Genomic DNA, 22,420 nt, shown 5'->3' with positions numbered 1-22,420 from the left:
ACCACCTGTGGTCACCTGACCGGTTTTGTCCTGCCCACGGGTCGTTTTCAAAGGGATCGGGAGGAAACCGGTCAGGTGACCATAGGGGGCTACATCATTTCCGGCCGGCTACTTCCAGTTCTGGTTTTACATTGTTTTTAATGTTTTAATATGAGTGGATTACCTGGAATTTTGGATTTCATAAAATAAATATACACAATTACGCTATATAGCTTCTTTTGCCATTTGTACCCATCCCTGGAGGTTCGTTGAGGACAACACCTTTTGTAGCTGGAGTTACAGCCTGTGGGACCACAGATCCCAGCAGTCCTCATAACGTTTGCACACTTCTCAACAGGATTGCTGACGGCTCAGTGAGGACAATGCAAGCCGCAGTGATACAGCCAGTGGGACTACAAAGCCCAGCCACCCTCTCAAAGCGCATAAAACTTGTGATATGGGAGTCCTGGATCTCTGGTGAGTGAGAGGGCACAAAGAGGGGAGCACGAATTTTGCACTAATGTTTGCCTTGGCACTTTATACTACATATCCGATTAAGTTGAAGTTGCACTGGAAAAACCTACTTGGATTCGCATAAACTTTATATATTTATTTATTTGTTCACTGGAATTTATGGACTTTATATATTGTTATTTTATATGACTTGGTGATGTATTAGTATAGTATATGGTCGTGCTCTTATCCTGTTCATAAATAAAAAAATCTGACTGGGGTTATAACTATTCCTTGCTCTATCCAAAATGAAAAAAAAAAAAAGTTTTGCCTATAGTTCTACTTTAACCAATTTTTAACCTAGCTTTTAACATCACTAACAGTCACTATTGGACATTTACAAACCAGTAGCACATATATAGGATTGAATAATTACTATAATGTGTGATGAAAGAAAAACAATTGCAGAAGACTTTAGTCAGAAACGGGTTTATCAAGAAGAGAAATTTACAATGTAGGACTTAGTATATGGTCCATTAACTGCAGTGTAATTCTCACAGTGCTTATATTTGGAATATGTAGAAGGTATATTGGTAAGATTGTGTGGAACCCATAATTGAAACACAATGAATAGCTTTGTTGTGAATAATTCTTTTACAGCAGGTTAAGCCCATATTTCAGCAGCTTCTGCTTGGCTTTGTTGTGTAGCATGAAAGCATTGTCCTGGGAATCTGGACCTCCAGAGTTCCGGAAAGGTGGTGCCAGCTGCTGGAAGTAAGTCTCGTGGACACTGCTCTGGCATCCATACACGGCGGAAGAACCATTTCTGCAAAGGTTATCAAAAAGAAGAAAACAAATAACATATCTGATACGCAACACAATATTACCATAACTATTTTTTTTTTTAAACTATACATTTGCAAATAAAGCATGAAAGAGTAACAAAGTAAAACCTATAAAATATAAAAGGAACTCCAGAAATAATTTGTGCTGTATAAACCCCTAGTGCCCAACCTGCGGCCTTTAAATTCTTGTTGTGCAGCCCTCAGAACCCAATGGTCATGAATTGGAAAGCCGACTGGTAAATGGGCTGTAATGTCAGTGATCTTTACCAATAACATGTCCCAGGGGTCTGACTATATAATGCAACACGTCCTCGCTGTCTCAACTACTACTGCAGCATGTCCACAGTATCTCACCATGTATTGTATGACAGCCTTCTGTAGCATTACGCATGGGGTATATTCCCTGCATTTCCTTGGTGAGTTTGAGAAGCTTCTACACCTTGTAACTTAAACAGTCTCCTTAAAGTGTTACTAAACCCAGGACCCTGCATTCAATATATCTGGTCTCCCACAGTACACAGAGCATGGAAATGCAATAGTTTTAGTAAATATAAACTGCTAAATACCTTTTCTCATTAGCAGTATATAGCAGTCTTGTGACTTCTATCAGTGTCCAGCAGAGCACTGGATAAAGCTTGTAGGAGGAGTTTTCATTCTTCCCTGACTGTTCTATTAGGCAGATCCTCTGTCCGGACTGTGCTGATTGGCTGATTGGCCCTATGCTAATCACATGCACTATCCCAATTAAAAAAAAAAAAAAATCTCCAGCAGTACACACCAAACTGAGCATGTGCAACTTGTCCCCAATGTTCTGTTCTATCAGCAGATGGTTTGGGGACTGTGCAAGAAGGGGAGGATCAGAGAAGACCGGATCAAACATTCTTTTTACACAATGCAGAGGATTAACCCCTTAGAGCAGGGGTCCTCAAACTACGGCCCGCGGGCCACATGCGGCCCGCCGAGGACATTTATCCGGCCCACCCCACCCAGAGCCGGATTCCTGACAGGACAAACAGCCACACTAATAAACGGCACGGACGGGGGCGGATCTGCTTGGCTCGGGCCGGGGCCAGGTCGGCTCCGGCAGGGAGAATGTCCGCTCCTCTGACAAGCTACACAAGCCACCTCCCCCACCCCAGTCATCTCTATGGAGGGCTCCATGTGCCGCGCTGCACGCTGGGAAGTGTAGTTTCCAGCGCAGCCCCGCGGATTCACTTCTCACTGGCATGGCAGATAGGAGGTGCGGAGGGGACGCTCGCCTTGTCCCAGGACAGCGAGGAGGAAGAGGAGTCCAGCAGGGAGAGCGCAGGCTTCAGGAACAGCCTACTAGGAAGAAGTGAGAACCGAGATGTCAGGGAGACAGTCAGAGGCAAGTCCGTATGTGTAAGTGACCCCCTGTCCATCCCACTGTCCCCCTCTCCATCCCACTGTCCCCCTCTCCATCCCACTGTCCCCCTCTCCATCCCACTGTCCCCCTCTCCATCCCACTGTCCCCCTCTCCATCCCACTGTTCTCCTGTGCATCCTACTGTCCTTCTGACCACTCTGCAGCCCCCCCTCCAGCCCACTGCCTCCCCCTGTGCATCCCGCTAGTGTGGGGTTCTTTGGGGTGCTGTGGTTAGGGTGGTCCACTTTGGGGTGCCTTAGATATGATTGACTGATTTGGAGTGTTGAGATAGAATGAGCCACAAGCTGGTCTAGGTAGGAGGAGGGCGGGACTATTATCACAGCGCGTCCGAACTATAGTCCGGCCCTCTAACAGTCTGACCGATAGTGAACTGGCCCCCTGTTTAAAAAGTTTGAGGACACCTGCCTTAGAGGTTGTTCCATAGTGAGTATAACTGGCATGATGTATGGCATGAACAGACTTATTTTTACTGTTGTGCGTTTTGTAACACTTTAAAATCCAACCACAAATTCAGAGAAAGAACAGCGCTTTGTGTTAAGAAACTCTATTTGGTTCACTATACTGTTAGCAGATCCTAAGCTACAGCACATTATTAGAAAGATTTTCTGTGCAAGTGCCCTGTATGTGGCTTCTACCTTGCCCTCATGCTGACACATTTTCCAGTCCCTGACAATGAAAGCATTGACACAACAATGTGATGGTACCACCACCATGCTTCATCATACAGATGGTGTTCTCAGGGTTATTAGCAGTGCTAGTTTTCTATCACACATAGGGGACTACTAAAAATGGAGAGTGGATACAGCTATCTGCAGGACAATATAGTAATTACTTCACATTTTACATCTCATTCATAAAATGCAGTAGCCTGAAACATCCCTCAGCGTGTTCTCTGCATAATGTGAACCGCCAGTTCTGCAAGATTTCCAGTTGCAGAAATTACTCTTACCTTATGGTAACCTCCAGGAGAGAGGGATGTGCACTAAAGTCAGCATGGATCAAGTTGGCAGCTCGAAGAAACTGGCGGTCTTGAGTTTTTGATGAAGATGGAAGATTAGCTATAAGAAAGGATATTGAAGGACACATTATTACTTTAGATAATGACAATTTGTTCCTGTCCAAAAAGCAATGCAATGTGTAGCTGTGCACTGAAATGGTTTGTGATTTTTTTTTTTTTTTTTTTTTTTTAACACGCTTCCATTGTTTTGAAAAGAGCTTTAAAATGTCAGAAAATGCATGTACTGCAAAGCTGGCCATAGATGGATCGAATCTCTGCTGGTTTAGCAGGGACCGACTGAGACTTGAATTCTTCAAATATATTAATAGTTAAAAAGTCAGGTCTGAGCATGTAGGCTTTTTGCAAAATAATCTGGAGTGGGTGACTGGGGACAAAGAGAAGGCAAATGTATAAAATACCTTCTTCAGCTATGTTTATACAAAGGAGCATGGGGGAGCTCATGTCCACAATTGGATTGCAATTGACACAGCTCCAAATGATCCACAATGGCCCAAAATTTATATGGTCCAGAAATATTTAGACAGCATAAAGGTGAATAAAGCACCTGGACCAGATGGCATACAACTTCTATAGTTTAATTGGCTTACCTTTAAATAGACTATCCCCCCTTCAGTCCATCATGAATGCTGCTGCCAGACTCATCCACCTTACAAACCGATCAGTGTCTGCTACCCCTCTCTGCCAATCCCTCCATTGGCTACCACTCGCCCAACGAATTAAATTCAAAATACTAACAATAAGTTACAAAGCCATCCACAACTGTGCCCCCAGCTACATTACTAACCTAGTCTCAAAATACCAACCTAAACGCCATCTCCGTTCCTCCCAAGATCTCCTGCTCTCTAGCTCCCTCATCACCTCCTCCCATATCCGCCTCCAGGACTTCTCCCGAGCCTCACCCATCCTCTGGAATTCCCTACCCCAATCTGTCAGACTGTCTCCAAATTTATCCACTTTTAGGCGATCCCTGAAGACTTTCCTCTTCAGAGAAGCCTATCCTGCCTCCATCTAACAACTGCATTATTTTCTCCATTAGCTCATCCCCCACAGCTATTACCCTTTTGTATAACTTGACCCTCCCTCCTAGATTGTAAGCTCTAACGAGCAGGGCCCTCTGATTCCTCCTGTATTGAATTGTATTGTACTTGTACTGTCTGCCCTAATGTTGTTGTAAAGCGCTGCGTAAACTGTCGGCGCTATATAAATCCTGTATAATAATAATAATAATAGTTTAATAAAAGACCACATAGATGAGTTCTTGCTAGAAAAAAATATTTTAAGCAACAGTCAGCATGGATTCATGAAAGACAGAAGTTTCTTTTAATGAGGAGGTAAGTAAAACCTTGGACAGAGGGGTGGCTGTAGACAAATTATACTTGGATTCTGCGTTTGACACAGTTCCCCACACACGGCTAATGTGTATAAGGTAATGCTACTACGTAATAATTATTACTTTTGAATAGTCTAGGGTTGTTAGTGGTATACCCCAAAGTTCAGTGTTGGGACCCTTGCTTTTTAATATATTTATAAATTATATAAACGATATAGGGTCTGGGATTAAAAGTAACATTTCTGTCTTTGCAGAGGACACCAAGCTATGCAGTGGAATAATATCCTTACAGGATGTCTCCAACTTACAACTTGACCTCAATACACTGCTTAAATGGGCAACTGTGTGGCAAATGAGGTTTAATGTCAATAAATATAAAGTTATGCACTTGGTGGCTAAGAATATGCATGCATCATACATACTAGGGGGAGTACAACTGGGGGAATCAATGGTGGAGAAGGATCTGGGAGTTCTGGTAGATCATAAGCTTAATAATAGCATGCAATGCCAAGCGGCGGTTTCCAAAGCGAGCACCAGTTCTCAAAAAGGATATCAGGGAACTGGAGAAAGTGCAGAGAAGGGCAACCAAACTGATAAGAGGCATGGAGAAGCTCAGCTATGAGGAAAGATTAGAGGAACTGAATTTATTCTCTCTTAAGAGAAGGGGGTATGATCAACATATATAGATGTTAAATATAAATGTGATTTATATTCGCATATAAAATGGTCCATATAGTAACTTGGTGTAGAGTTATTGACTTTAAAGTGGTTGTAAAGCCACAAGGTTTCTTCGGTGTGCAGCAGCCCCCCCCCCCCCAATACCTGAGCCCCCTCTCGATCCAGCAATGTCCACGAGAGCCTTGCCTCTCCAGGGACTCACACTCCTGATTGGCTTTTGGCAGCAGCGGGAGCCACTGATTTTTGTATTCACTGTCAAATCTAAAACTGCTAACAGACCCAATATAAACAGGAACTGATGACTGCATGCATCTCAAGACCTGCCTAAAAGACCTTGCTTGCTGCAAGAATTCCCTGATCCTTTCGTGGAGAATGTGTTGTGGACCTCTGGTACAGCAGGGCTGTTCCCCATGTCAACCATCAGGAATATTGCAGATGCAGTGCATTAGGCAACGTACAGGCTCAAACTCAGAGGCATGGCCCCCCCGATATTGTATGTGGCTCTATGTAGCAGGAGAAACATTAGGGAACTGCTTCCTCAATACCATTTGATGGGAAAGAGCACAGAATGCTCGTGTGCCACTCCACCCATTAACTATGTCAGTGCTCTGTCCCACGGTCTTAACACCTTCCATTTTAAAGTAGGAAGGAAACTGGAACATAATGGTTCCCATTGACCAAAATAAAAAAAAGAGCTCCTGGCATCTGCCCGAATTACCTTTTCATTAATGAGTCTTCAGAAACGGCACGTGCAGAGGCAATGAAGCGGCTCTAGACTTGGAGCGCGCTCCACTGCTAACTTAACCAGCATCAGCCTGGAAAGCCCAGTGCCCTAGAGTCGCTTCCAGGATCACCCTGCAAGTTCCAGTCCAGTGGGGCTCCAGATGTGATACAGTACAAAAGTCAGATGACCAAGCGTGATAGCAGTGTGTTGGTAGGAAACACTAAAAGCAGTGTAGAGAAGTCACTGAAAAAAAAGGTCTATACTCCTAGGATACTAGCAAAACATTGGAACATGCTGCAAGTGTGAGAATTATACCTTGGGCTGGCCTACAGTTTTCCTGTTTGTCAGTGTCTACTACTTCTGCTGGCAGTAGTATAGCCTGAAGGTGTAAGAATATTTGTGTCCCACAATGGACAAGAAAATGAACAGTCTTACACAATCACTATATACACGGAAATCAGCCCAAAATCCACTTTTTTTTTACTAGGTTGGCCTATAGCAATCTCCTAGTTGGATGCATTTTACCCAATAAGGACCAATCATAGATCCCAGGTGGGGATTACTACAAGCCATCCTAGTTATAAAGTGGATTGAAGATTTTGGTGCATTTTGCTCAGTTTGTGCAGTGGTTTCGGAACAGAAACAAAGCTCAGGAGCCATGTCTGCAATCATTGTGGGAAACCAAGCTGTCAACTGAAAAAAAAAAAATACACAGAACAAAATGAGTTCTTTATGCCCTCACATAGGCCTAACTTGAGAAAGGTCCATGCTATGACCAAAACATTGTCTATTCAATGACTGTGAGTGATTAACAATGCTGCTTTTTACAGCATAGCTGGCTCTAATAATGGTCAGTGCTGCCCTAAGCTCACATTCAACCATGGGTGCCAAGGCTTATAGTGAACTGTGCCACATCCATGTCCACAACAAAAGGGAACTAAGCCACACACTGCTGCATTCCAGAAGATCAAGCGTTTATTAGAAAGATGGATTTATTGCTTGCTGGATACAGGCTTCTACCCCAATACAAATCACCCTCAACAGGGCGAAATGCAGGTCAAGCCTGCAGTTCAGAGGTGTGAGGCTTTCTTGTTAGGTAGGATATATTCTATAGAAACAGAGTACAAATCTTTACGTCGTAACCCTGCCGGACCCAGAAATCCGCTTGTCTGTATGCTAGTCCGACGGACAAAAACCGATGCTAGGGCAGCTATTGGCTACTGGCTATCAACTTTTAGTCCGGTGTACATCATCACGTACGAATCCGTCGGACTTTGGTGTGATCGTGTATAGGCAAGTCTGTTCGTTAGAAAGTCAGTCGGAAGTCCGTCTTAAGTCCGCAAGTCTGTCGGACCAGTCTGGTCGAAAAGACCGCCTGTGTGTACGCGGCATTAGATTACCAATGACAAAGAACAGTCAATCACAGGCAGTGGCATTAATACAAAAATGCAGCCCACCAACTATTTATTGATGTCTGTTTTAGGGCAGCTCACAAAATAGAAACAACAACTTTCTTTGTGTAGCAAGCATACTTGAAACAGATTTGACCAATACAGTTCACATTATGCACCTGTAAGAATATTCTGGATTGAATCATAGTGGGTAAAGTTGTAAGTAGTTTTTGCCACATTGTTATTGTCCTGGGGTAAAGTCTCCTTCAGATGAACTTCTAGGCCATTCAGAGAAGCCAAAGTGCTGTCATGCTGTAGGCCAAAGGAAAGACAGAGATGAGGTTAATATAGATGTGTCTGTCATGCTACATTCAGCAAAATTATCATTTGATGCCAACAAATGTCTCACTATGAATATACTGTAAAAGCACACATTTTGCCCTATGTTCTTGTAAGAACACTAACAGCACAATATTCACTCTACTAGAAATAAAAACACACTAAATGTTTGCACACTATTACATCAATAAATTATTTAAAGGATTAATGCACTTAAACTGCTTAAACTTTTGTAGGCCTAATGGGAAACTAGAGAGGTTTGAAATCCATTTTTTCCAAGTTCACAAATTTTGATGAAACATTAAATGTTGGGTTCACCCCTGAAACAGATTTCATGGAGCATTATAGGTTTTCTTATTCAGTAGCTTTTGGTTTTCAGTTTTTATTTAAATGAAAATCTGTAAGGTATCGTAAAAAGACTGTTTGCATTGTCTGACCATTATCTACTGAGTCCTGTAAATGTGTTTTTTTTCCTATGGTGACTAATTAGATATTGCACATCATCTGCATTGGTATTGATATTTTTTGTACTTTTGGTACATAACTCATACATACACATACATAGGAGGATATATACGTATTTTCATTGTGGTCCTTTTACACTGATCTTGAGATTCCGGTGCCCGCCCAGTGATTATCCTATGCGCCCACCATGCACACAAGTGTTAGGCTCTGTTCACACCTGAGCAGAGCGAATTTCATGCGTTTTTTGAGCATTTTCCGAAATGTATTACAAGCGTTTTACAGCTGCAGGCTTTTTGTTTAGCCAATAGAAAGCACTAGAGGGACAAAGAGGGGGAGGAAATTAGGAGTGGAGAGCCGCTGTCTGAGCAGAAAACGCACGACAAAACGCTCAGAAAACCATCAAGTCACGCATTTCTATTGAAGTCTATGGGGCCAAAAACGCTTGTAATCTGCCAAAAAGAAGCTCATGTACTTTTTTAAGCGACAGGCATTTTGCTTCAGGTGACAGAATGCTCAGTTGTGAACAGGGGCCATGGAAATGAATGGGATTTGGCTTGATGAGTGTTTTAGAGCTACAAGCTGAAAATCACTCAAGTGTAAATCACCCTGACGGGTGATTGATTTGAGTGATATTATGATGTATAAATGTCTTGTTTTGTATAGTCACCATTCAGTTTTCTTTAGGAGTCCTGAAAAAGCTAAAAGGGGAAACATTTTGAGCACAGTGAGAGAAAAAAAGTATTTGATCCCCTGCTGATTTTGTACATTTGCCCACTGACAAAGAAATGATCAGTCTAGAATTTTAATGGTATGGTTACTTTAACAGTGAAAGACAGAGTAACAACAAAAAATCCAGAAAACCCATTTAAAAAAAAGTTATAAAATTGATATATGCGTTTTAACGAGTGAAATAAGTATTTGACCCCTTCGCAAAACATGACTTAGTACTTGGGGGCAAAACCCTTGTTGGCAATCAGAACGTCAGATGTTTCTCATAGTTGGTCACCAGGTTTGCACACATCTCAGGAGGGATTTTGTCCAACTCCTCTTTGCGGATCCTCTCTAAGTCATTAAGGTTTTGAGGCTGACGTTTGGTAACTCGAACCTTCAGCTCCCTCCACATATTTTCTAAGGGACTGGTGTTTTAGGTCATTGTCATGCTGGAATACCCATCCACAACCCATGATGCGGTGAAGTTGCCCTGTCCCCTTAGCAGAAAAACACCCCCAAAGCATAATGTTTCCACCTCCATGTTTGATGGTGGGGATGGTGTTCTTGGGGTCATAGGCAGCATTCCTCTTCCTCCAATCACGGCGAGTTGAGTTGGTGCCAAAGAGCTTGATTTTGGTCTCATCTGACCACAACACTTTCACCCAGTTCTCTGAATCTTTCAACGTTCATTAGCAAACTTCAGAAGGGCCTGTACATGTGCTCTCTTGAGCAGGGGGTCTTTGTGGGTGCTGCAGGATTTCAGTCATTCATGGCGTAGTGTGCTACAAATTGTTCTTTGGTGACTATAGTCCCAGCTGCCTTGAGATCATTGACAAGATTCTCCCGTGTAGTTCTGGGCTGATTCCTCACCATTATCATAATTGAAACGCCACGAGGTGAGATGTTGCATTGAGCCCCATAATGAGGGAGATTGACAGTTTTGTGTTTCTTCCATTTGCAAATAATCGCACCAACTGTTGTCACTCTCTCACCAAGTTGCTTGGTGATGGTCTTGTAGCCCATTCCAGCCTTGTGTGGGTCTACAATCTTGTCCCTGACATCCTTGGACAGCTCTTTGGTCATGGCTATGATGGAGAGATTGGAATCTGATTGCTTCTGTGGACAGGTGTCTTTTATACAGGTAAAAAGCTGAGATTAGGAGCACTCCCTTTGAGTGTGTTCTTAATCTCACCTCGTTACCTGTATAGAAGACACCTGAGAGCCAGAAATCTTGCTGATTGCTAGGGGATCAAATACTTATTTCACTCATTAAAATGCAAATCATTTTATAACTTTTTTGAAATGCGTTCTTCTGGATATTTTTGTTGTTATTCCATCTCTCACTGTTAAAATAAACTTACCCATTAAAATTAGACTGATAAGTTCTTTGTCAGTGGACAAACATAAAAAATCAGCAGGGGATCAAATATGCCTATTATATATATGAGTGGACATTTTGCAGTTGGCATCTGTAATGCGTAGCAACAACTGCTCTATTGCTGTTTTTAATATCTTATTGTGTGTTTTTTAACCTGAATGCAATAAAATTTGAATTTTATCATATAACGTCTGTGCTCCTCGTCTTGCCAGTTAAGTCTGATATATGTTTCTCTTTTTTAGTTGTGCTAGATGTGTAAACTGGATGTGGCATTGAGTGATATTATACTATATGGGAATTCTTCAAAAAGACTGTTTGGGACCTCACTGCAAAGTATATTCCCATGGGCAAGAAGTTTAAAAGGCTAAAAACAAAACCTATGTGGCTCACGGCCAAAGTTAAAGAAGCTATAAACAATAAGAAAAGAGCTTTTAAAAAAATATAAAAATGAAGGAACACTGGTGTCGTTTAAATGTTACAAAGAATTTAACAGAATATGTAAAAAGGAAATCAAGGTTTCAAAAATTCAAAACGAACAAAAGATTCCAAAAGATAGTAGGACAAACCCCCAAAAATTCTTCAAATATATTATTAGTAAAAAGGTCAGGTCTGAGCATGTAGGCCCTTTACAAAATAATCTAGAGTGGGTGACTGGGGACAAAGAGAAGGCAAATTTATGAAATACTTTCTTCAGCTCTGTGTATACAAAAGAGCATGGGGGAGCTCATGTCCATAATGGGGGTGGTAGTGATATGGTCCAGAAATATTTAGACAGAATAAAGGTGGATAAAGCACCTGGACCCGATGGCATCCACCCACGGATCCTAAAAGAATTGAGCTCTGTAATTTCAAAGCCATTGTATCTAATTTTTAGGGACTCATTAATGACGGGAATAGTACCACTGGATTGGCGCAGGGCGAACGTGGTGCCTATATTTAAAAAGGGATCAAAGTCTTTACCAGGTAACTATAGACCTGTTAGTTTAACTTCTATAGTCGGGAAGATACTGGAGCGTTTAATAAAACACCACAGACGAGTTCTTGCTGGTAAAAAACATTTTAAGCAACGGACAGCATGGATTCATGAAAGACAGAAGTTGTCAGACAAACCTGATTTGTTTTTACGAAGAGGCAAGTAAAACCTTGGACAGAGGGGTGGCTGTGGACGTGGTATACTTGGATTTTGCAAAAGCGTTCGACACAGTTCCCCACACGTGGCTCATGTGTAAGGTAAAGTCTACAGGCTTGGAAATATCAGTTTGTAAATGGATAGAAAACTGGCTAAAAGACAGAATTCAGAGAGTAGTGGTTAATGATTCTTACTCTGAATGGTCTAAGGTTATCAGTGGTGTACCCCAAGGTTCAGTAATGGGACCCTTACTTTTTAATATCTTTATAAATTATATGGGGTCTGGGATCAAAAGTAACATTTCTGTCTTTGCAGATGACACCAAGCTATGCAGCGGAATAACGTCCTTACAGGATGTCTCCAATTTACAAGCCAACCTCAATGCACTGCCTACTTGGGCAACTATGTGGCAGATGAGGTTTAATGTTGAGAAATGTAAAGTTATGCACTTGGGGGCTAAGAATATGCATCATACATGCTAGGGGGAGTACAACTGGGGGAATCCGTCCGTGGTGGAGAAGGATCTGGGGGTTTTGGTAGATCATAAGCTCAATAATAGCATGCAATGCCAAGCTGCGGTTTCCAAAGCGAGCAAAGTCCTTTCTTGTATGAGAGAGAGAGAGAGAGAGAGAGAGAGAGAGACAGAGACAGAGAGAGAGAGATGCTCCTGTTGAAATCATTAGTAAGACCTCATCTGGAATATGCAGTTCAGTTTTGGGCACCAGTTCTCAAAAAGGATATTGGGGAACTGGAGAAAGTGCAGAGAAGGGCAACCAAACTGATAAGAGGCTTGGAGGAGCTCAGCTATGAGGAAAGATTGGAGGAATTGAATGTATTCACTCTAGAAGAGGAGAATAATTGGGGATATGATCAACATGTTCAAATATATAAAGGGGTCCCATATAGTGAACTTGATGTTGAGTTATTCTCTTTACGGTCAACCCAGAGGACACGGGGGCACTCTTTACATCTAGATGAAAAGAGATTTCATCTCCAAATACGCAAAGGTTTCTTCACAGTAAAAGCTGTGAAAATGTGGAATACACTCCCGTCAAAGGTGGTTCTGGCCAGCTCAGTAGATTGCTTTAAGACAGGCCTGGATACTTTCCTAAATGTACATAATATAACTGGGTTCTAACATTTATAGGTAAAGTTGATCCAGGGAAAATCCAATTGCCTCTTGGGGGATCAGGAAGGAATTTTTTCCCCTGCTGTGGCAAATTGGAGCATGCTTTGCTGGGGTTTTGTGCCTTCCTCTGGATCAACTGTGGGTATAAAATTGGGTATATTGGATTGTACGATATTTTTTATTTTATTTATTTATTGTTTTTAAGGTTGAACTGGATGGACTTGTGTCTTTTTTCAACCTACTAACTATGTAACTATTTTTCCTGTGGAAGTCGAATGGGAGGTCCAACTACTGGCTACAAATTGTAAATATGAGCTTAGATATGGAAGATTTGTACATCTGTGTGCTCAAAGAGATTTTTTTCTCTTTTCCGGTCAGGAAGAGGCGAATAGATATCCATTATGACGGCTCTGACAACAATAAAGTTCTGACAGAGGTTTTAGACCTTCCTCCCACCAATTTCCCCTCACTTCCTGTCCATTTGATAGGAAACCTGTCTAGCTGAGGCAACATAGACCTGTGGCATATTTAAAGTTTGGTGTTGCTCATTACCGAATTTTAAAATATTCCATGGGCGACTGGTGCCACTGCTTGTAACAGCTAGCTAGTATAGGGCCAGCATAAAAATTTTAGGAGATTTTTCAAAGCTAAAAAAATAACCAAACAATGATCAAACATAAGTCAGAAGCCCTCCTGTATGGACACACTTCACGGTATAAGAATGTAAGGCTTTTGTGTAGACATGAAAATTTGCTAACTGGAATTAGATGCTTGTATATGAAAAAAAAATGTATTTTTAAAACAGCTTACCTGTAAAATGCTTTTCTTGGAGTACATCACAGGACACAGAGCACCATAGTAATGACTATCTGGATTATATGCTACCTTTAGCTGATTGGACACTGGCAACCAATAGTAAGAAGGTTCCTCCCATATAACCCCTCCCATACAGGAAGTACCTTTAGTTTTGTAGCAAGCAATGAAGATCCCAGAAAAAAAAAGAGGGGAGGGACCTCTATGTCCTGTGATGTACTCCAAGAAAAGGATTTTACAGGTAAGCTGTTTTAAAAATACATTTTTCTTTATTGTACATCACGGGACACAAAGCACCATAGTAATGACTATCTGGGATGTCCTAAAGCAATGCCTTTGAGGGGAGGGAACATAATATTCCTAGACTCCCCTTTTTAGGCTCAAGATTTATAAAGCTGCTAGCAGCACGCTCTGGCCAAAAATAGTCTCTCTTTGAGACCTAACATCCAATCGGTAAAACCTGGTGAATGTATGAACCGAAGACCAAGCGGCCGCTTTGCAAACCTGAGCCATAGACACTTGTTGGCGCACTGCCCATGACGTACTAACTCCTCTGGTAGAGTGAGCCTTGAGATATTGAGGTGGAACCTTGGGTTTCAACTCATAGGCCTGGATAATAACCTGACGAATCCACCTAGAGATTGTAGAACTAGTCGCTGCCTGTCCCTTCTAAGGACCCTCAGGCAGAACAAAAAGTGAGTCAGATTTCCAAAAAGGGGCTGACATATCTAAGTAAACCTTGACAGCTCTCACCACATCCAGTGAATGGAGCGACCTTTCCTCCTTAGTTTTAGGTTTAGGAAAGAAGGAAGGTAAAATGATATCCTGATTCGAGTGAAAACTGGAAACCACCTTGGGTAAAAAATATGGACGAGGCCGCATTACCACCTTGTCCTGATGAATAAACAGAAAGGGTTTTTCACAAGAAAGGGCGGCCAACTCAGACACCCTTCTAGCTGAGGTTATAGCCACCAAAAAGACCAATTTCCTAGTTAATAGGATCAAAGGAATACGCTTAATAGGTTCAAAGGGTTGACTCTGTAGAGCTTCAAATCTCAAGGACATAAGGGCGGCTTAATTGGCGGCCTTAAATTTAGTACTCCTTTGACAAAGGCTCGTACTAAAGAATGAGATGCGATTGGCCTCCGGAAAAAAAAACAATAAGGCCGAAATTTGTCCCTTAATGGTTCCTAGGGATAAGTTGAAATCAATTCCTGTTTGCAGAAAGGCAAGGACCCTCCCAATTGTATACTTGCGAGGGTGCCGTCTTCTCTTCTCACACCATGAGATGTATGACTTCCAGACTCTATGGTAAATTTTTCTAGACACTGGCTTTCTAGCATTTATTAAAGTAGACAGAACAGATCCTCTGATACCACGGTCTCTTAGTACTCTGGTCTCAATAGCCATGCCATCAAATTCAGCGACTGTAAAGAAGGATGGTATATGGGACCTTGGGACAACAGGTCTGGGCGGAATGGAAGGCATAATGAGTCCCCTACCACCATCCTCACAATCTGTGAGTACCAAGACCTCCTGGGCCACCAGAATAACTGTTTTGTTTTTCCTGTATCTTGCGTAACAGGTGTGGCAGCATCTGGATCGGAGGAAAAGCGTAAATTAGGGAATACTGATCCCAGGGAACCACCAATGCATCCGTCCTCACGGCAAGTGGATCCCTGGTCCTGGACATTAAGCTGTCCACCTTGGAATTGAACCTGGATGCCAGGAGATCCACCTCTGGCATCCCCCAACGCTGGCATATTTGAAGGAAAACTTCGAGGTGAAGAGACCATTCCTCCGGTAACAATTGCTGACGACTTAGGTAGTCTGCCTGCCAATTGTACACCCCTGGAATATAGACTGCCAAAAAAAATGGCATGTGTCTCTCTGCCCAAGCCAATATGTGATTTATTTCTCTTTGGGCTACCCGGCTGCGGGTACCCCCTTGGTGGTTGATGTATGCCACCACCGTGGAATTGTCGGACTGGACTCTGACCGGAGACCCCCGCAACCTGGACGTCCAGAATATGAGAGCCAAGCGAGCTGCTCGAATTCCAGCAGTTTGATAGGCAAGGTCTTCTCTACCTGGGACCATTTTCGCTGTACGGAGGCCTCTTCCATTACTGCTCCCCAGCCGAGACGACTGGCGTCTGAAGTTATAACTTTCCAGGTTACCGGCGGAAAGGACTTCCCGCTTTTCAAATTGCTGGTCTTTGACCACCAAGAGAGGTCCTGTTTTACCCTTGGGGATAGAGACATTGGACGATCCAAAGTTAGAACAGACTTGTTCCAAGCCTCCAGGATAGTTTTCTGGAACAACCTGGAGTGAAACTGCGCATAAGGAACTGCGCTGAAAGATGACACCATCTTGCCCAGCAGTCTCATACACAGTCGAATTGAGGATCTTTCTACCCTTTTGATTTTTCTGACCAGCTCCACTTTTGAGCTGACCTTTAAGGGGGGGTAAAAACACCCTTTCCTGGGTCATATCCAGGATCAGGCCTAGATATATCAAGATTTGAACTAGATGAAGGGCCGATTTGTCCATATTCAGAATCCAGCCTAGGCATCTCAGAAAATGAACGGTAGTTGAACGTTTTCTATCATGGTGGAATAGGACTGGTCCTTTAACAGAAGGTCCTCCAGATATCCTATCACCGATATCCTTTGGGACCTTAGAGAAGCCAATACTGGAGCCAACACCTTTGTGAAGACTCGAGGGGCTGTAGCCAGACCAAATGGAAGTGCTACCAACTGGAAATGACACCCCTCTACTGCGAAGCGTAGAAATCTTTGATGTGGACTGAAAATCGGCACATGCAGGTACGCATCCTTGATGTCTATGGATGCTAAAAAATCCCCCTTTTTTTTTTTTAAGGATGCGACTACTGAACGAACCGATTCCATACGGAAGGTTCAGACCTTTAGAAAGGAATTGAGAGACTCGAGGTCCAGAATGGGCCTTACCTCCCCATTCGGCTTCGGCACTGTAAATAGATTCGAATAGAACCCTTTGAATTTTTCTTTGTGCGGAACTTCGATAATCACCCCCTGCCTTTCTATCTGTTCTAAGGCTAGGAATAGGCTTTTCTTTTTCTCTGGGTCCGATGGGACTCTTGATACCAGAAACCGATTTCGGGGAAAATCCTGGAACTCTATTTTGTAACCTTGAGTTATAGTGGAAATGACCCACCTGTCCTGCACCAATCTTGCCCAAGCATCTGCAAACCACTGCAGTCTTCTCCCCACCTGTAAGAGTGGGGGCGCCCCTTCACAAGGCGGACTTGGAATTGGCCTTGGCCGGCTTTGGAGTCCAAGGTCTCTTTTGACCTTGAGGTTTCTTAAAGGCAGGTGGTTGAGGCCGTCGATACCTCTTGGGAGAAGAGGCGCCTGGCCCAGGAGCGTTAGGAATTTTAAAAGGAGGACTGCTTATTCCTTCTCTTAACAGGAAGCACTGAGCTCTTTCCGCCTGAGATTTTTTGGATATACTTATCCAGATCTTCTCCAAACAAACGTTCCCCATGAAAGGGAAAAACTTGCAAGCAGCCTTTTGCATGGCATCTCCGCTGACCAGTTCTTTAGCCACAAGACTGTGCATATGTATTGAGAGTAGCGCAAAATGAGACAACTGCTGGATTGAGTCCTTTAATGAGTCTACTGCAAAACATAAAGCGCAAGGAAGTTCTGACAATTTGTCAGAATATTCCTCCTGAACAGGCAGGTTCCTGACCAATCTTTTAAAACGGTCCTTCAGGGATTGGCAAATCCCAACAGCCGCAACTGCAGGTTGCACTGCTGACCCAGCCACCGCAAAGGAGGCCTTTAGTAAGGATTCCAGCTTTTTATCCGCTGGATCTTTAAACCCTTGGGCATTATCCACTGGACAGGTTAAGCTTTTATTCACTGAAGAAATAGCAGCATCCACTAAAGGTGTATCCCAACTTTTTTTGAATTTTTCCTCCATAGGGTATAAAAAAGAAAACCTCTTTGGAGGTAAGTAAATCCGGGTGGTCCCAGTCAGAGTAAATCAGCTGCTCCAATAATGGCTGCACAGGAAACGCCCGGGAGCCTTGCTAAGGTCGCAAGGATCCCAATGTAGAACAGGAAAGTTCTGGCCCCTGTACAGGAGGTAACTTAAATCTTGCTCTCACCATCTCAGCTAAAGACTGGATAAACAATTTTTGGGATTGCGAAGCCGACAATGGTTCTTCAGAACCCGAGTCCCCCGCTGAGGACTCTTCAGCCTCTGCTTCTTTATCCCCTATGGCCACCTCCTCAAAATCCTCTGCCCATTCTGGATCCAAATCACAAGGACCCAACTGGCAAAGGGAGTCCTGGTGCTCAAGTGACTCAGCACTGGGACCAGGCTCAGGAGAGGGAAATCTATGCCGTTTTTTCCCTCCTTGTGTTACTGAGGCAATCATACCTGCTATTTTGCCTTCAAGGCCAGCGAGGGCTGACGTTAAGTCATCCTTAGTAACATAAGCCGATGCAGGGATATTGGTGGTGGCCACTACGCCTGACAAATGCAATGGCTCAGCCAGGCTAAATGCCGCAGGTCTTTCAGGGGAGATAGATGCTGCAGTAGCCCGAGGTTGATCTCCTGTTTTTGAAGGAGTCATTTTAACCCCTGGACTAGCCCTGTTCCCCTTGCCTCGTTTTCTGGAAGACATTGCTTACAAGGTTATGAGGAAATTCACTGTGCTATATGGCTGTATCAGCTATAGCCTCCTTTAAAGAGTTGCAAATGCCCGACTCATGTGCCCAGCTCTGTGTCCCACCGCAACAGGCTCCCGGCTCACCTGAGCCAATATGACAAGCACTGACACACGCAGGCGCCCGACTTCCCTCTATATGCCTGCGCCGTCACGTGACGTACGCCCGGGACCTTACTGCGCATGTCCGCGGGGAACATGCGGCAAGCCGCTACGCTGCGATGCACGCAGCGCCGCCATCCCGCACATGCCAAAGCGCGCACAGATGGGAGTTGGCGCAGCTCCCCTATCTAATACACGCACACGCGCGACCAGTCCACGCGGTCCCCGCACGGGAACCCCCGCCTGAGTGTATCTTGCGGCCTCTCTGGGAACTATTATAGTGGGCACAAAAGACACAATAATCTGGCCATAACATTACTAGCAACAATGTAATAAATGGGGCCTCCAGAGGAAGCACTCACCGATCCTCGCAGCAGGGCCTGAGATAGGCCCAATCTTCCCCCATCACCGCGGGTAGCGTCACTGAGGACCTTCAAGGACCGGGTCCCCTTTTGTTTAGGATCCACACCCCTGGACCTGTAAAGCACCCTTTAGGTTTCCTTGGGCAAGTAAAAGACCAGGAATACCATATCACAAGGGTCCAGCTCCATAAGGACACGTTACAGGCAAAACCCTGTTCTTGAATATGATATACCATCCGAATGGATCCGATTATAACATCCTCACTGGGACATTATTTGAAGAAAGAGCTTCCACAGCCGTGACCATCACCTTCAAGACACTGGCAAAAAACTAAAGGTACGTCTTGTATGGGAGGGGTTATATGGGAGGAACCTTCTTACTATTGGTTGCCAGTGTCCAATCACCTAAAGGTAGCATATAACCCAGATAGTCATTACTATGGTGCTCTGTGTCCCCTGATGTACAATAAAGAAAAAGTCTATGCAAGTGAAACAAATACTCACCAGTATACCCTGATCCTGGATAAGTTCAACATGTACAGTCAGGTAAAAAAGTAAGTGCACCCAAAGGAAATTACCCTTTCCAACATAAAATTATCAGAAAAACAGATCTTCATTCACACACTGCCTACAGATAAAGGTGATAATATTAGAAGATGAAATGATGTTCTGTTGTTGGCCTCAGAAGCTGGTTATTGCCCCTTTGCAAAATTCCTTCAAGAAGTAATTTTTGCTAATAACCACCTACCCGTGCCTGGCATTTGCTGCAATGGACTACTCCTTCATGCAAAATTCCTTTAGTTGCCAGATGTTTGTGGGCTTCTTGCATGAACTACCCATTTTAAATAAGTCAACATTACAACGGAATTCAAACTAGGCCAGTCCATAACCCTCCATTTATTTTAAGCCATTACTCTGAATTTGCTAGTGTGCTCTGGATCATTGTGTTGAAAGATCCATTTCCAATTTACTGTTAACTTTCGGACAGCTAACCCCAGAGTCTTATCTAGTACACTTTGATATACAACTTAAAAATAGATTTTTTGGCTGGAGCTACACTTAAAAAATGTACCTGTTCCGACTTACAAACAGATTCAACTTAAGAACAAACCTAAAGTCCCTATCTTGTTTGTAACCCGGGGACCCCCTGTATGATGCAGAAGTCCCAGCCAATTTGAAGACTGCATGCTACCCAGGCCCTGAATCATAAGCCTCAAACTAAAAAACTTTTCCACCACCATACTTCAGTTTGTATGAGGTTCTTTCCCTGCGAGGTAGTCTTCAGATTGCGCCAAACATGCCTACTGTTACTGTGGCCAAACAACTTTATCTTTGATTCATCAGTCTACAGTGCAGTTTAGCAGAAAGCATGGTCTTTGCCTTTATGTTTAATGGCAAACTGTTGTATTGCTGATGATCTTTTTGAGCAGCATAGTCTTTTTCCTGGCACACCTCCCTTACGGGTTAAGGTGGTGCAATCTCTTTTGTATTTTAGATGCACATAAAACGTACCTGCAGATTCTGTGATACAATTCTGGGGAGACTTCATCAGACTGTCAGGTTTTGGGCTGAATTTACTGGGCCAGACTGTCCTGGACAAATTAGAAAAACCTATACCAATTGTAGAGTATTTTTTCTTACTGGGAAATGACCGATTTCAAATAACTGGTGATCTTTTCAATCTCTTTATAGACTCTTTTAATCTTGGCATTATGACACCAAATGTCAATAGCAGAGAACAGCAGACCCTAGATAGCTGAGGTTTAAGATGAAATTCCACCAGCACAATCTCTTAGGCTCAGTTCACACTGCCACGACTTTGAAGCAACTTCAGGGATTGCCTGTGTAATCTTCCTGTAATGTCGGATCCAAATCACATCAATTAAGATAAGGATCTGACTTCCATTAAAGTCTATGGGCACAAGTTGGATAGAAGTCGCCCTTGAAGTAGTACAGACCCTTTTCTAAAGACGGAGTGACTTCAGTAGTGTTAATTAAGACAGCTCTCATTGACTAAAATGGGATTTCACATGTCACGTGACTTGGAGTCTCACAAGTAGGATCCCAAGTCGCGGCAGTGTGAACCGAGCCCAAAAGAATTCTAATTATTGGCACCTAATCTGAAACAACTGATTCTAATATCATGGATTTGAAGTGGTGGTAAATGTAGGGGTTTACCTACATTTGACAATTTTTTGTATTGATTCAGATTATGAGACTAAAAACAAATCGATTTTGTGTGTTATTTGTTAAAACAAGGTTAAACCCAATGTTTTTTTCCTTTATTTCGACCTGATGATCAGGCCAGTAAATGTTGTAGATTGATAATGTTGCTGTCCAAAAAGTGACTCTGTTGCTCCTTCATCTAGAGCAGGGACACCTTAAGACAGAAAGTGTGTTACTGGCTTGATCACCACATGAAAATAAAGGAAAAAAGCCTTAAAAATAGGAAAGAAAACTAAATGCAGCCACCACATTTAAAGGACTGGTTAACTGCAATATACAACAACATTTTTGGTGGGGTTTAATACTGGTTTAAGGATAATTACCTTTATCTGTAGGCACTGTTGAATGATGATCTAATAATTGCATTTTCATATGTGTTGAAAAAAGTCAACAATTTTCATGGGGTTCTTTCCAGCCCCGCTGTTTTGCATGTGGGTTGGCTGGGTTACATGGGTCACACTGTCAGATTGTGGGGAGTCAGTGGACAATGGCTAATACGTTTTGAATAATTGTCTTGCCCCATTACCGATTGATATACTGAAGAAGTCCCACAATCCTTTATGTTTTTGAATTGGCAAATTTTTCATGGGGTGTCTGACGAAGTTTGCTCTGGTCCATGTCGTCATCACGCCAACCAAAGGTCATTCTAACATGCCGTCAAGAGGATAGAGGGATCGGACAGGGGCGGATCCAGGGGGGGGGGGGCAACGGGTCAATTGCCCCCTCCGAGAATGCTGGGGAGAGGGCAGGCAGCTGGGTCTGCGGGAGAGAGAGAGCGGACGGCCGGGCGGGTGACAATCTGAGACTGTCAGGCTTAGACTGTCACCAGCCCCCCCGGCCGTCCTCTCTCTCACCTGCCCACTGTCAGTCACTGACAGTGGGCGGGTGAGAGAGCGGACGGCCGGGGGGGGGGGGGGCTGGTGACAGTCTAAGCCTGACAGTGGGGTGGGCGGATGGGAGCGAACGGCCGGGCTGGCCGCTGGTGACATTTAAAGAGCGGCCGGGCTGCTGGCCAATCAGGGAGCCGGCGGGCCGGGGAGCAGAGAGATGACATCATCTCTCACCGCCCGCCCTGCATCCCTGCAGTTCCGCCCTCACTGTGCAGGTAGCTACGGGCAGCAGAGAGATTACATCATCTCTCTGCTGCCTGACTGGTAATCTGCTGCCTCACCCTCTGGGAAAAAGAAAGTGACAATTGTAGCTGTAGCAGGCAAGTGACAAAT

General features: G+C 43.5%; 1 protein-coding gene across 2 annotated transcripts in view; it reads right to left on the bottom strand.

The window, feature by feature from the left end:
- Positions 1-905: 905 nt before the first annotated feature.
- Positions 906-22,420, bottom strand: part of HPS4 (HPS4 biogenesis of lysosomal organelles complex 3 subunit 2) — a 67,261-nt gene continuing 45,746 nt past the window's right edge. For both annotated transcript variants that reach the window (XM_073629366.1, XM_073629367.1), the window contains 3 exons: positions 8,005-8,137; positions 3,634-3,742; positions 906-1,258 (listed from right to left, as the gene is read on the bottom strand). In XM_073629366.1, the coding sequence (XP_073485467.1) occupies positions 1,087-1,258; positions 3,634-3,742; positions 8,005-8,137 (414 nt within the window). In that variant the 3' untranslated portion in view covers positions 906-1,086. The remainder of the gene's footprint in view (positions 1,259-3,633; positions 3,743-8,004; positions 8,138-22,420) is intronic.

The sequence above is a fragment of the Aquarana catesbeiana genome, linkage group LG01 (genome assembly GCF_042186555.1).
Source record: "Aquarana catesbeiana isolate 2022-GZ linkage group LG01, ASM4218655v1, whole genome shotgun sequence".
In the NCBI taxonomy this organism is placed as follows: Eukaryota; Metazoa; Chordata; class Amphibia; order Anura; family Ranidae; genus Aquarana; species Aquarana catesbeiana.
Note: the sequence above shows the minus strand (reverse complement) of the source record. Positions and strands in the feature narration are given on the sequence as shown.